Consider the following 16,609-nt stretch of genomic DNA (forward strand, 5'->3'; position numbering starts at 1 on the left):
CTCCACCCTCCCAAGCATGATGTCCCTCTCCAAGGACCTGTCCCTCCTTGCAACATGCCCAAAGTATGTCAGATGAAGCCCCAGAATCCTTGCCTTAAAGGAGCAGCCTGGTTTAACCCTCTCTAGGATGAACCTGTTATACATAGGGTTTCATAAAACATTATATAACATGAGTGACAAGATGTTATGTTGGGTGAAATATCACAGTCACAAAAGGACAAATACTACATAACACCACTGTCAGCAGGCCTGACAGGGAGAGGAGGTTGAGGAAAAAATAGAAAAAGAATGGATAGATGATGAATACTGCATCAGAACAAATGAGGAAAAGAATTGTTTAAAAGGAACAAATAACTAGACATTACATGTATGACAACTATCGAGAATAAGAGGTGCATTGCAAAGTGGACTGGGGGAGAGGAAAAATGGGAGAGAGAAGATATTTTGCAACAATGAATGAGTATTGTTTTTAAAAAGTGAACAAGGGAGGGGGAAGTGAAGTAGAGAGAGGAAAAAGTGCAACAGTAAATTAATGAAAATAAAATCATTCTTTAAACTTTTATTAAAATCACAACAAAATTAAGTATATTTTTAACAAAAAGAAATAAAAATATATTGGGTAAATCTGCTGCAAAAGATCATTACAGTATTAGAAAGATGTCACATTGGAGACTAAAGTGTGTGTGATCTTACCATTAGGCCACCAGAGATTTGTCCACGTAGTTAATACACAAACATATATTTATACTTATGTGTATACATTTGTGTTTGTTACTGAATAATCTGGAAAGAAGTTTTAGACAGTTTATCTTTGAATAGATCACTTAATTTAAAACTAAAAACATTTTTATGCATAAATTCAATACTTTTATTACACCTTAAAAAGAACAATAATTTCACTATAATATAAAGTAGTACCTAGTCCATATTTAAATTTCTGCGATTACACTGATACTGTCTTCATTCTGCATGTGTGTTTTCTTAGTCCAGTGTTCAGTCAAATTAATTTATTTTGCACTGGGCTATTTTGTTCTTTTAATAGGATTTCTCCAAAAATAGTCCCCAGCCCTCCCACACCTTCCTCACCCCAGCTTCCTTTCACAGCATTGATTTTTTTTTTGTAAGTTTGGGCTAATTTAAAATGTTATTTATTTTCAAAACAAGTATGGACATCCTTGATTTTAGAGGCTCATGTTGCAAAGTTATTATAGTTTTTCAGATGCACATGTAATAACAACTGTAACAAATTTTCGTTTTTGGCTTTTGGTTAATCAGAGTAAGATAAGTATTATCCAGTTGGAAGCCAGATGTTTTTACTGAGGGAGAAAAGAAACATTAAGTTCTCTAAAATCCTATATTACTACTTTGATCCCATGAAAAATAATAGTGTCATTTCAGTCTCTAAATGTATCAGGAGGCTTTGCTTCATATAGATACTATCACTGACTGAATCCATTAGAATATAACCAGATTAAAGGACCTGAAAACACAGTGACAGCCAGGAAGGATATTTTGAAGTTTGAAATGATCCCTATATAAATAGAACGGATCAGCATAACTTTGGGATAAAATTAGCTGCCAGTTTGTGGACTGTGCAGCATGCGCCTGTTTGCGTGGTGCTCCTCTCCTGATAAACCAGAACAAAGATTTCAGAGGAGAGGAAGGATGGACGGCACCACCGGGCCTAGCACCAGGTCTGCAGCTGCCAAGTTAGTGAAGAAAAATTTCCTCGAGGCTCTCAAGTCAAATGACTTTGGAAAATTGAAGGCTATTTTGATCCAAAGGCAAATTGATGTGGACACAGTATTTGAAGTTGAAGATGAGAATATGATTTTGGCATCTTATAAACAAGGTAAAAAAAATATTAAAGTATAATTTTGAAACTGAGAGAAAGCCAGAAATTTTTGATCGGTTAAAAATTCCCAGTGTCAGTCACCCATTTGAAACCAGTAGCTTTTAGTGTTAAAAGTATTTATTTTGAAACTTTTCTTAATCCTTTCTTTCTTTTTAAAATAGGCTACATATCTTGGTCTGGAATCAGTATATATACTTTTCCTCTTTCCTTTCTCCATGCCTGTTCTTGGGATTTGAAATCCTTAACCATTGTATTTTGTAATGTTCTATTTGTAACTTTTATTCTGACTGTAAGGGTATAGAATAAAGACAACATCTCTAAACTTTAGCAAAGCAGGCTGTTAAGGCAAGATCCAGACAATGTGGCTGGCTTGAGGACAAGCTGCTAATTCTCTATTAACAGTCTCTCAATAATATACCATCTTTATGCCCATCTGGAAGAAAAATAAAAGGATTTTTTTTTCCATTTGAAGAGTTAATGAAAGAGCAAAGCTGTACTATAAGCATCTCGATGGTCCTTATCATTTTAATGAATTTCCATTGCAGGCACAAAAGCTGAAAGTAGAATTTTTTTAAAAAAACCTTAACTTGTTTCCTGTCCTATTAGAGATCAAAATTGGAGATGTGTTTACCCACAAAATTTCTGCCTCTAAAAGAATGAAGTAACTCCCAAATTAAAGCAGAATTGTTTTTACCAAGGGATTTTCAGGGACCCATGCTTAACAAATCAGAAATAAATTAGGAGTCTGCTGATTCTGATTTGCCCAATCAGCTAGTTAATGAGGAACTTGAGTAGCGAGGCCATCTGGTGAACTGACACAAACACACACTGTTTAACATCACTTCTGTCCAAACAAAACTTAAGGTTTTGTGTGTAGCATTTAGAGAGAGAGAATAATTGTTTTTCATGTTCCAAAATATTTTCAGTTCATATGTGAATCATCAGCACACCGTTTAATTTTCAGATAGAATGCCAGCGATATCTGTTTGTACATTCACCTTTATGTCCTCTGATTGCCCGTTTTGAAAGAAGTATGCGAAGAGCTGAGGCCAATTTTTGTGTTTCTGATGAGTACCCGAGAGCTTTGTAATAACGTGCGTTGTTATGTTGTTTGAAAGATGAACGGGGAGCCTATATGTATATATTTTTTTAATAGTAGATGCAGACTTTGCTTTTAAAAAAAGTATACACACTATATAATTTGATTATTTTCATCTTATTGGCTTTGTTCAGTGAATGTCTGAAAGTTGAACACATTTTTAAGACTGCTATCTTTGCCCAGTGCAAATGACTTAGGTGTAAATGAGTAGGAAATTTATTTGACCCTGGTGGTGAAGACTGTCTTTTCTCATTTCCTGAGCGTGCCAAGACGCACAGTGATTGTGAGAAAGGAAGTTTTAGGAGCAGACTCTCCGGAAACATGGGATTATTTCCAGGGGTGTCTCCGCCCCTAGTTGAGAAATCAATGCATTTGAAATTCTTCTTGTCAATATCAGCTGGCTCCTAGGTTCCTTAGAGAACTGAATTTCCATTCACCCTCATGGAGGTTTTCATAATGTTAGAGCCTTGGGATTGTGGCTTTCAATTGGGGAAACAGCAAATTCCATCCCCTGGGAAAAGAAAAGAACAATTCTTTTCTTAAGCATGCTGTGTGGATGTATGCACAAAATAATAGAATCTGTGGTCATAACTGGAGAGTTGATGCAGGGAATTGTGTGTGCATATGTGTGTATGTAAAGAAGTACACGTACTTGCTGTTTATCATAATGAGTAGGTATCTGTACCATTTAATCTTAAACCACGGATTAAAGCTTCAGCTTTCTCACAAATTTTCCACATGCCTTCTAGCTTCATCATCAATCCTTTTATGATTTTAGTGAAGAATGGAGGTGATAGTATCTAGCAAGCAAAGCTGACCTAAGTGGACGTACAAATTTTTTAAAAGTCACAAAGGCATTCTCAGCGGATGAAGTAGAACTGAGCCAGTGAATGTTTGGGTTGGTTATTTTTCTGAGTAATTCTAAGGCAAGCACCCATTTCTGGGTGGCCTTGGGAAATACTTGTTTGGATTAAGTTTTGTGAGACTATTAAATCAAAGCATACCTCTTAGGTGTTGAATTTCTCTGCACCACTCTTTCCTTTTTACTGGATTTTTTAAAAGCTGTGACAGAAAAGCAGACAAATTATAAGCAGAGTTTGATTACTTTTCACAAAAAGGAACAAACCTATATAACAGGCATACAGATCAGGAAATAGAACATTGTTTATTTTTAAAGTGTGTAAATGTCAAGTTTTATTTCTGTTTGGCATAATGGGCAAGAGAGTGAAAAGGTTTAAATATATCATGTAGGTATCAGGCTACTCCAGGATTTGCTTGGGTCATTAACCATTCTATATGTAACATTTAATTGGCTTATTGGAGATCAATTGTCATGGATCATTACAATGAACACCATTTAAATTTTATTTTAGGACAAAAATGTTTTTCATAGAAGTCTGAAAAATAATTTCATCCTTAACTATAATATCTAAGTCTCACGGTCACTATGAAATTGAGATCAATTTGGTGATACCAAACAATAGTAGTGTAAAAGCATCAGTTTTGGGTTTTTTCCTTTTTTTTATTAATTTTAATGAAAGTTTACATAAACTTTGGCTTTTCATTCATTCACTGTTGCACTTATCTCCTTGCCCACCACTCCGTTACAAAATTTGCTTTTCTCTTTGAAAAGCAAAAGAAAAATTCTTTCATTGTTATATACTGTCCATTCCGCCAAGTCCACTCCACTATGCAGTCTTCATTCTGAACTCCTATCATGAAAATAATACCTAATTATATATCCATTTAAAAAAGTTCTTTCCTCATCTGTTTCATTGCAGTATACATTATTTATTCCCTCTTTTCTTAAGTTCCCCCAGCCCCATGTCAGTATAGAGCCACTCTTGTAAAAGCATCAGTTTTGGAAAAGTAACTCTAAAATGTTTTGGTGATGAAATCTACTTAGGACCTAAATATTGTTCTTTCAACCTCACAATCTAATTGTTATATTAATATTAAAAAATTAACCTCATAAAGTGTGGATTTTATAAGGAAAGCAAACTAAGTTATTGGGTAAAATGACAGGCTAGAGACTCTCATTTTTGCTTTTTGTGTTTTTTTTTCTTCTCTTGTAACAGTTGGTCTCTCCTCATGAGGTGTCTTCTCTCATTCATCCTTTGGGGACATATTGAGAAGCCAGGGCAAAGAGTTCATATTCAAATGCTTAGTGGATATTGCCTCTCCTCAGTGGCCAATAGTAATTCTTAATGTTGGAGAAATCTCATCTTAATTTCTCAATGCATTTTAAATTCTGACCCAAACATTTTGATAAAACAATGGTTAATGAATTTTAGAGTGTTTCATGTCACAAAAACAAACATGAAAAATATATTATTGGCATCTGAAGCACCTCTAAGAGAGAAGTTTGAAAAGCAAAAACCAAGTAAGCAAAATTGCATCCTTTGGACGACCTCTTTGATGGAGAAATACATGAAGAAAATACAAATACATTATGAAATGTAACCACCAGAATGCAGTAAATAGTTTAATAGTATAATATCAGCCCAGATCATTTTATTGTGTTTTGTTTTACTGAACTTCACAGAATTATGGTTTTAGTTGGTTGGCTGCTTTGTTTGATTTTTTAACAGATGTAAAGTCGCAAACCTGTGTGTAGCAATTCTGTTGGCTGCATTTTTCCAAAATCATGAGTTCCCTCATTGTCTCTGCCTCATTTTGAAAATTCTCTTAATGCTCAAAACTTTCCCCTAGCGCTATAGCAGCTTCATAGATTACAGTGAGATGTATTCATTACTTCCATGTATACTAAGAAACAAAAAAAAACAACCCCAAACGTGGTGTGAATTGGCTTACAGTGACACTCGTCTTTTTTGCCTGCAGTGTCTTGGAATTATGCCTGCCACTTATTCTGAATGAGCCAAACATAGGATATTCAAAGTGAAAACTGGGTTGCTGAATCTCAAACTTCATATTAGGTCTCACTGGCAACCTCTGCATTGGAAACATGAGGTCTTTCTGAAGACACATTCCCATTCCCCATCATGACTCTTTAGTGGTGCGAGCGAAGCATCGTACTCAGTTCTTTGGGACGAATTCCCTAGTCAGCATACTTAGAATATTAATCAGTATAATGTACGTTGAGTCTGGTGTTTGTGGCCACAGTTGCAGGGCCTTGGTTCTTACTCATATTTTTAAAGAAAATAACCAATGAAAGATTTACTAAAAACCTTTCTGATAAGTATTCTATTGACTGAGTAGGGACTGCAGTCCACATGTCTTGAAAGCTCTTTTGTCCACTGTCTTAATGAGCAATCTTGTTATCAGTTCATTTCCTCTTTGCTAGAATTTTACTTTCCTGGCTTCCTGTCAACATGTTTGGGCCCTTTTAGCCTTCCCATGGATAAGATTCAACTTGTGTTCAAACTGTCTTGGTTTCAACTTTAGACTTCAAGTTTGCTTGCTTTTTCCTTCCCCAGAGATCCCTGAGAGTTGGCCTGAAAACATTAGCTATTAAAACATAGCCAGGAAATGGGCTTCAGTCTATAATCCATCAGGACTGTGTAAATACACAGGCCCTGCAACTGTGGCCATAACCACCAGACTCAACGTCCATTATACTGATTAATACACAGGCAGAGCAAATGTCTGCTAATCCAGCCGCAAGCGGCAGATGCAGCCTTTGACTTCTTGTGTCTGGTATTCTTTTGAAAGGTTTTCCAGTGATGTATGTACCAGGCCCTAAGCGCTGGAGCAGTAACAATCCTGTCTTTAGTAAGAAGGCCCAAGTGCATGATTTCTTACCATTCTTTCTTAGTTGAAGGGCTTTCTACTTAGCTGCTCAGAGTAGCTCCTTGATTCCAGATTGATATTTAAGAAGAATAGCACACAGGATTAGTCAGGGACCTCTCTGGAATACTGAAGAGTAACAATGCCAGCCTGGAGACTGAGATACGCTGAAACATCCAGAATCTTCACAATTTCTGACATCAAAGAGCTTCACAATGACTAAGGATGATAGAAGAAAAAGACTGAGACCTTTGAGTTGTGGCGCTGGAGAAGAGTGTTGAACATAATGTGGATTACCAGGAGAACAGTTTCGTCCTAAAGAGGGAGAAACCAAGCTGCTCCATGGAGGCAAGGATTTGGAAGCTTTGTCCCACATACTTTGGGCATGTGGCCAGGAGGGACTAGTCCTTGGAGAAAGACATTGTGCTCAGAAGGGCGGAAGGACAGTGCAGAAGAGGAAGTCCCAGGATGAGCTGGATTGATTCAGTGACTGGAGATATGGGATTAGGTCGGTTGGAGACAAGGAGATTGGCTCAGGATAGGGCAGGGTTTGGAGCTCATGTGCTCTGAGTCGCAGGTGACTCAATGGCTTAACAACAACAACTGCAATGACAACAGCAACACTTTTCCCCTTTATTATTATTATTATTATTAATTTTAATGACAATTTACAGGGATTTTGGATTTCCATTCATTCATTGTTGACTTTTCTCCCTGCCCACCCCACTGTTGTAAAACGGGACTGACATAGGGGTTGGGTAGAAACTGAGAAACAACAACACTTCTTCCTTTACTTCTTACAGTTGCAAGTAATGTTCGTTTGTATGAACTGCTTGCAGCCTTCAGATCGTAGTTCACTATTTAAAGCCTGGGGTGGGGGACTATATTACAATGAAAGAACTTTTTTTCTCAGAGGAAAAATGCTAACAGGGGTGGGGGGAAGGGAGAGCAGGGAGGAAAATGTGCAACAATGAATGAATGGAAGTCCAGGTTCTCTATAAAGTTTTATTAAAATCTCAATTAAAAAAATAAAGCCTTAGGAGCCACCAGAGCTTGAGTTGTGCACCTGACGTTTTGCCAGATTTAACTTCTAGGAGACTAATTACCTTCATTTATAAAATGAAGGCTTGGCAAGGTCCTCACCAGGCCCCCCCCCCCCATCTGCTGACTATTCATGATGTTATGAAGGTGAAATTAAGAGCAACTTTTACCCTCCACCCTGTAGAGAGGGCAAAAAATAACAAAGCAAAACAAACAGCCAGGGCCAAACCTCACCTGCTCCCAGACCCATTGTTGCCTGATTCGAGTTCACAGTGACCTGGGTATTAATCACAGAATGGAACTACTCCAGAGGGGTTACTCTGTCTTCTTTATGAAAGAGGGTCACCAGTGTATTCTTCTGCAGAGCCACTGATTGTATTCAAATAGTTAAGCTGGCCCATTAACACTGTTGGCTTAGTCAATAAGCAAGGTAATCATGGCTTTACCTGTATTTACCTCCTAATCTGTGGTGAACGAGTGAGTTCACATTTTCCACCACATTGGAGATTCTGCTTATGAGCATAGCTGACATCTGCTTTCTCCTAACCTCACAAGGCACCTTCCGACAGAGGCAAAATCTCTTTACAACTCTACAATCCCTGACAGGAATGGAGTTCCCAGTAAGTAGGGTAAGCACGCGATTATTTGTGTTTACTGCTTAATCTGTAGTGAAGCTTCATGTTTTTCACAGTGGGACATTGTTTAATATGGAGTAGTAATACCTGGTGCTTATTTTGCTTATGTAACCAATTCCTGGGATAAGAGTCCAATGGAAACTCTTTGCTGCTTCCTTGGGATCTTAGAAAGAGAAAAAATGCTATCCAACTCATTGTCGTTCAGTCAGAACTCATAGCTCATTCTCCAGGAGGTTTCCAGAGGCTATAAGTTGCATGGGAATTGATAGCCCATCTTTCTCTCTTGGAGCAGTTAGTGGATTTGGACCACTACCTTTGGCAACACAACCTACCCAGACGCACATGGACATGACCCATAATTCAGGGTCCCCTTTGAATATCTCATTGCCTTTTAGTCAGAACCAACTCAGAGCTGACCCTTCAGTGGTTTCCGAGGCTGTAAATCACGTGGAAGGAGAGTGTCACTCTCCTCCTAAAGGAACTGCTGGTGGATTTGAACTTCCACAGAAGCACTACCTTTGGGTTAGCAGTGCAACTCCTTTCATACTACACCATCTGAGCCTGTGAGATCCCATGGACTGTGGGAAGAAGAAAGATATCTTAGAGGAAATACATCAGTGTGCTCCTTCCTCTCACCTTGGTTCAGCATGTTGTCGGGAGGTTAACAGTCCTTGAGAGGGAAAACATCATGCTGGGAACAGCAGAGGGTCAGCAAAAGAGAAGAAGACCCTCAAGGATAAAGATTGACACAGTGACCAGCGCAGTGGGCTCAAACATGGCAGAGAGAATGAGGATAGCACAGGAGAGGGAAAGCTTAAGAGCCGTTGTGCAGGTTAGAGCAAAATGCCAACCTGCTGTTCATAAAATCCCTGTGATTCGCAGTGGATTGGATGGTACCTTACAACAGCCAGAACCACCTCTGAATGTTTGCAGAGGAGAATCAGTGTTTGCCTCCCTTCTCTTAGCAGGTAAGCTCCTTGCTTAAGCAGCAGAGCTGTTTTACAGGAAGCTACACATGAATCTGAACCTATAGGATGACAGTGCGTTTGATGCTTTGGTTTCCAGAGCATGCGGACTGCTGACCTGGATAGGGGGAGCACAGTGGTTTACACTGGGGGAGGAAGGGGTTCCTTCATTCCCTGGATGATTTTTTCATGGCTTCTGTCACATCCCTGTCCTTTGTGTCTGAGCACATAGTAGAAGGGCAGGCTGACATCTGCAGAGTTTACTAGAGGGATGCCCTTTGAAAGACAGACACTAAGAGCGGCTCACATTCTAGCTTCTGCAGGCTTGGGATGATTCTGCAGAGGGAAGAGAGTGTAAAAAAGTGATTTGGCTCATGGGTCTTCTTCTCTTTTGCTGACCCTCTGCTCTGAAAACAGAGTGTACCAGAGAAATATATATCTGTGTTTCATTGACTATGCAAAGGCATTTGACTGTGTGGATCACAACAAACTGTGGCTGACTCTGAGAAAGGGAATCCCAGAACACTTGATTGTGCTTATGCAAAACCTATACTTGGACCAGGAGACAGTCATCAGAATAGAGCAAGGAAACACTGTATGGTTCAAAATAGGGACAGATGTATGCCAGGGATGTATTCTGTCTTCATGCCTTTTCAATCTATATGCAGAACAAACAGATCACGCCGAGGCTGGACTCTATGGGGAGGAATGTGACATCAGCATTGGAGGAAGACTCATCATCAATCTGTGTTATGCAGATGACTTAACCCTGTTTGCTAAAACTGAGGAGGACCTGAAGTGCTTGCTGCAGAAAGTCAAGGACTGCAGCCTTCAATATGGATTGAAGGTCAATATCAAGAAAACAAAGATTCTCACCCCTGGGCTTATTGACAGCATCATGATAGTTGGAGAAGATACTGAGATTGTTAACAGCTTTAGTTTGTTTGGCTGCACAATCAATACTCTTGGCATCAGCAGGCAGTTAATCAAAAGACAAATTGCATTGGGAAAGTCAGCTGTCAGGGACATCTCTAGAGTACTGAAGAGTGATGATGTCAGTCTGGAGACTAAGGAGCACTTGATCCAGGTCATAGTCTTTGCTATTACTTGCTATGCATCAGAAAGTTAGATAATGCATAGGGATGATAGAAGGAGAATTGATGCCTTTGTGCTGTGGTGCTGGAGAAGAGTATTGAATATACTATGAACTGCTGGGAGAGCAAACAGATTAATTCTAGAAAGGGTGAGATCAGGCTGCTCCTTGGAGGCAAGGATTCTTTCTGAAGCTTTTGACATACTTTGGTGATGTTGCAAGGAAGGACCAGTCCTTGGAGAGGACATCATACTGGGGAGGATGTAGGGACAGCTCAAGAGAGGAAGACCCTCGATAAGATGGATTGATTCAGTGATTGGGGCAATGGAGATAGGTGTGTCAGAGACAATATGGTTGGCACATGGTAGAGTGGGCTTCAGAGTTGTTCTTTATAGGGTTGGTATGAATTGGAAGTGACTCAATGGCACGTAACAACAGAGGTGAGTTGGGAGCTCACTTCTTTTTTGGGTAGAGTAAGGTCAGCTGTATTCTAGCACCTGGTGGGTGGACTGGGAGCCTGGTGCACCGGTTAGTTATTATAGGAGATGCAAATAAAAGTAACTGAGGGCCAAGAATGGCTGATTCATATAATAAATGAATGGGGTACTATATCTAGGTAACACTAGGAATTTGGAAGAAAAGGGGGCAAATCAACAAATGATAGAATTTCCATATCAGAGATGTGACATATTATAGATTAAGTCAGGATATTTTCTCCTTCGTTTTGATTTGTGGAGCAGGGTTGGAGCTAAACCTATTCTGTATCTACAAAGACAAAGACAGATGGAAATACCGCATGGTAGACGTCCTGAGTCCATTAGCTTGGATGGAGGCAGATGACTTACGGATTTAGCAGCCTGAAAAAGTGGCAGTTTTCTCATCTGGAAAATGAAAGCCTTGGATGGGATAATCTTCCTTCCAGCGCTAACATTCTGTGTGTTTTTGATTTTACATCAAAATGGTATTTTCTTCATCAGTCCTCTGCTGCTTCCTTCCGGAGATCATTTTTCTTGCCGTTGCAGAAATTGCTGTGAGTTTCCAAGTAATTGCTGCACGAAGCTGCCTAATCTGTCCCGTTAATCAGCAGGTAAAATGCCCCCTGGGTCTCAGATTCAAGCCTGGCTTCACTCTGAGGCAGGGAGAAAAGTCTACGTGCTGCATGTTGAGGAAGCCTGAGCATTAAAACAACTGTTCATCTATCCACTAGGATAAGAGTGGACAGATAAAGACCATTGCATTGGACCAGATGAGGGAAAGAACTGTTGAAAAGGAACCTATGATTAGGCATTATATGTATGACACCAGCCCGGAAGAAGAGGTATATCATTGCAAAGAGGACTGGAGGTGGGAGTGGGGGGAGGAGTAGGTAATTGTGCAACAGTGATTGAATATTTTTTTAAAAAATGAACTGAGGGAGGGAAAAGAGAAGGTGAATGAGTAAAATGTGCAACAAGTGAATGAAAATCTAACTTCTCTGTAAACATTCATTAAAATCACAACTAAAATAAAAATTTTATTTAAAAAATAACCATTCAAGGATCCACATTAGTAAGATGTGTTGGTATCAAAAGCAGATTGCATATCAAATAGGTAAAAATCTACTTTGCAACACAATACAGATTAAATGTGCAAAGCTAAACAGACATGGAGAAATATACATCTATATACATATGTGCATATAAAAAGAACTTTGGTGGCCTAAAGGGTAGGATGTTGTGCTGTGAACCCAAAGATAGGCAGTTCAAATTCACCAGCTACTCTGTAGGAGAAAGATGAGCACTTTTCCTTGTGTGATTTAGAGGTCCTTAAAACCCACTGCAGTGTCAGCTACGAATCTGTCTCTTCTCTTTGGCAATGCATTCTAAGCATATAATGTGTTTATTTCCACTTATGCACACCCAAACACTGCCACTTTAGAGGCATGCGATGATCTTCGTCAGCCTACACTTCTATGATACAGCTGTGCCAGACAAAGTCATGTCATCAAATATCTGGCATTTCAGGGTCTGGAACATCATATTAATATCTTAGAACTTAATTCTATTAACTATAGATTTCTAGATAAAGTCTAATAATCTTGAGAGATCACAATTCAATTAATTCTCAGTCTATTAAACATTTTTTGATGTGAATTTACTTTGGAGTTCTTTTTCAAGATATAGATGGATAGGAGGAAAAGAAAGCAAGGGCTGTGTGTGTATGTGTGTGTACATGTGAAAAGAGAGGGGGTGGACAATGGGCTGCAGAAACACTGGCTTTAAGTTGGGTTCATTAATTCATTGAAGACTACTTAGTGTTGTATATGACCCCATGATGTCTTCTTTCCCCCTTTTTTTTTTAAGACAAAAAAAGGGAAAAAAGTGGAGGGTCAGCAAAGGAGGGGAAGACCCTCAATGAGATGGATTGACACAGTGACTGTACCAATGGGCTTTAATGTGGCAGATATGATGAGGATGGCCCAGGCGAGGGCAAGGATCAGATCCATTGTACACAGGGATCATTATAAGTAGTACTTAACAACAACATGACCCTGGAAATGGCCCCAAAGAAAATACTTTTCTTCTGAATATGAGAATAAGAAAAACAAAACAAACCCACTGCCATTAAAGATATATGATCTAGCAGTTCCACCACTAGGTATATATTTTAAAGAAATAAAAGTGACACATAAACAGGTCCATGCATACTCATATTTATTGCAGCATTGTTTACAGTGGCAAAGAGATGGGAACATCCCAAATATCCATCACTTGATCAATGGATAAAAGTATTGTACATTCACATAGTAGAGTAGAACACAATGGTAGAAAACAATAAAGAGTTTGAAAAACACTGCCTAGCATGGATGAATCTAAAGGACATTATTTTGAATGAAATAAATTGGTCACAAAAGGACAAATATTGCATAGAATCACCATTATAAAATGTTAAAGGGAGGTTTGTATGAAGATAGAATCACTCTTGGCTGGTTACCAGGGACAGTAAAGAAAGGGGAGTAAAAATTAGCAACTTAGACTAACAAGAATCTTGTTGTTGTTGAGTATTAGCAAATTGGAACTCACCCATAGCTGACCCTCTAGCTGGTTTTCAGAGGAAGTAAATCATACAGGAGGAAATTACCCATCCTTTCCTTGCGGTAGATTTGAACCACACACATTTGTGTTGAAAGCACAATTCCTTGTGATTAAGCCATCAAAACTCCTTGACCAGAACAACAGGAAGAAAGAACTGTTATGCAATACAAATTACAAGCATGTAACTAATAGATTCACGTCAGCCTCTCAAGATTTAGAAGTTAAGAGTACTCCCAAAGGGACTCATGTGACTCAGCATAACATAAAATCTCATACATGATCACATGTGAAATCAAGGCAGGAAAGGTTTGCTGAAAGTGAAGAAGATTTGAAACACTTAACAATGAAGATCAAAAATGATAACTTCCAGTATGGATTGCAGTTAAAAAAAATCAACAACAAAAAACCCCATCAAAAAGATGAGCAACTGGACCAATCAGCAGCATAATGGTAAATGGAAAAGATTGAAGTTGTCAAGGATTTCATTTTACTTGGATCTACATGTAATACTCATGGAAACAGCAGTTGAGAAACCAGATAAAATATTCCATTGGAAAAATCTACTGCAAAAGATTTCTTTAAAATATTAAAAAGGAAAATGTCCCTTTAAAAGGAGACAAAGGTGCACCTGAACCAAACCACGGCTTTTTTCACTTCATATGCATAGGAAAATTGAACGATAAATAAGTGAAAACAAAGAGAAACTGATGTCTTTGAATTATGGTGTTGCAAAGAATATTAAATATATCATATACTGTCAGAAAAACCCATTAATCTGCTTTGGAAGTACAGTTAGACTGCTCCTTAGTAGGAAAGATGGCAAAATACGGTTTTATTTGCTTTGGGCATGTTACCAGGAAAAAAGGGACATCATATTTGATATAGTATAAGGTTAGCAAAAGAGAGAAAGACTCTTAATGAGATTGATTGGCATAGTGGCTTACAACAATGTGTTGAAATACACTTATTGATGTGAGTTGGACTGGGCAATATTTATCTTGTTGTATATGGGATCACTTTGCATTTGATCCATCTCTATGACCTCTAACAATACAAGTTATAGTAGAGACAAAGATTACAGAAAAGAATTTGTCCCTTTTAAGTACATCCAAATATATTATTACACAAAATACCAGTGGACTCAGTAACTACTAGTTTATAACTTCTGATTAATTTCCCCTCAGTTTTATAACATGACAAAAGTAAAACATGTTGTAAAAATCTCTATCAGCCAACAAGAAATCCTAGACCAGGAAGCTAAGTCTTCTTTCCTTATCTTTTTCAGGTTATTGGTTGCCCAGTTATAAACTGAAGTCTTCCTGGGCCACAGGGTTGCATCTTTCTGTCTTATTTGGACACCTTGAGTGTCTTCTGGTACTACTGGACCACAACGCTACAATCAACTGCAGACCCAATGGGAAAACTCCTCTCCATGTAGCTTGTGAAATGGCCAACGTGGATTGTGTTAAGATTCTCTGTGATCATGGAGCAAAGCTCAATTGCTACTCCTTAAGTGGGCACACAGCTTTGCATTTCTGTACAACTCCGAGCTCCATTCTCTGTGCCAAGCAGTTGGTTTGGAGAGGTAAGCCTCTTTTGGATGGCCAATATTGTCATCTGCTTCTACTCTCATGGTATTTAACCTTGATCATACCTACTTACTTCAGGCAATATAGTGGTTTACCTTCATGCATGGAAGCAAGTTTAGGGAGCTGGGTGGTGGGGAAAGGAGGGGAAGCTTTCTTTGTGTATGTATGTCTTAGTTCGTGTACACACTGGAAACTCTGAGTGGTATAAATAGTCAATGTGTTTGGTTTCCAATGGAAAAGTTTAAAGTTGTTCTGAGCCCACTCTTGGGAGAAAGCCTTAGAGACCCATTTCAGTACATCTGTTATTGGAGCACATTTCTAGTCTGCGACAAATGAGGTTGCTCTGAGTCAGAATTCACAACAACTGGCGACTTGTTGTTGTTGTTGTTATGTGCCATTGAGTCACTTGCGACTCATAGCGACCCTATGTACAACAGCTCTAAACTCTGCTCTGTCCTGTGCCACTCTCATTGTCTTCGACACACTCATCCCGATTGCCCTAGTCACCGAATCAATCCATCTCACAGAGGGCCTTTCCCTCCTGCACCTGCCTCCACCCTCCCAAGCATGATGTCTCTCTCCAAGGACCGGTCCCTCCTTACAACATGAACAAAGTATGTCAGATGAAGCCTCAGATCTTTGCCTTCAAAGAGCAGCCTGGTTTAATCCTCTCCAGGATGAATCTGTTTGTTTTCTTAGTAGTCCTTGGCACTCTCAGCACTGTTCCCCAACACCAAAGCTTTGTCAAAAGCATCAATTCTCCTTCTATCCTCCCTGGTCATTGTCCAGCTCTCTGGCACATAACAAGTGATTGCAAAGACCATGGCTTGGACCAGATGCACCTTAGTCTCCAGAGACACATCGTTGCTCTTGAGTACTTTAGAGAGGTCCCTAACAGCACACTTTCCCATTGCAATATGTCTTTTAATTTCCTGTCTGCTTGTGCCAAGAGTGTTGATTGTGGAGCCAAGCAGACTAAAGCTGTGAACAATCTCAACCTCTTCACCATCCATCCTGATGCTGCCTATTGGTCCAGTGGTGAGAATCTTTGTCTTCTTGACATTGAGCCTCAATCCATATTGAAGGATGCAGTCCCTGACCCTCAGCAGCAAGCACTTCAAGTCCTTCTCAGTTTCAGCAAGCAGGGTTGTGTCATCTGCATAACGCAGATTGTTGATAGATCTTCCACCAATGCTGATGTCACATTTATCCCCATAGAGCCCAGCCTCACGGATGATCTGTTCTGCATACAGATTGAAAAGGTATGGAGATAGGACACATCCCTGGCGTACACCCTTCCCAATTTTAAACCATGCATTGTTTCCTTGCTCTGTTCTGATGATTGCCTCTTGGTTCAAGTATAAGTTTTGCACTAGCACAATCAAGTATTCTGGGATTTCCATTCTTCTCAGAGTCAGCCACAGTTTGTTATGGTCTACACAGTCAAATGCCTTTGCATAATCAATGAAGCACAGATAGACATTCCTCTGGTACTCCCTGCTTTCAACCAA

General features: G+C 39.2%; 1 protein-coding gene across 1 annotated transcript in view; it reads left to right on the plus strand.

The window, feature by feature from the left end:
• Positions 1-1,665: 1,665 nt before the first annotated feature.
• Positions 1,666-16,609, plus strand: part of ASB4 (ankyrin repeat and SOCS box containing 4) — a 108,275-nt gene continuing 93,331 nt past the window's right edge. The window contains exons 1-2 of the mRNA XM_006880221.1: positions 1,666-1,852; positions 14,795-15,094. Of these exons, the coding sequence (XP_006880283.1) occupies positions 1,666-1,852; positions 14,795-15,094 (487 nt within the window). The remainder of the gene's footprint in view (positions 1,853-14,794; positions 15,095-16,609) is intronic.

The sequence above is a fragment of the Elephantulus edwardii genome, unplaced genomic scaffold (assembly GCF_000299155.1).
Source record: "Elephantulus edwardii isolate Elephantulus edwardi_28Jun2011 unplaced genomic scaffold, EleEdw1.0 scaffold00007, whole genome shotgun sequence".
In the NCBI taxonomy this organism is placed as follows: Eukaryota; Metazoa; Chordata; class Mammalia; order Macroscelidea; family Macroscelididae; genus Elephantulus; species Elephantulus edwardii.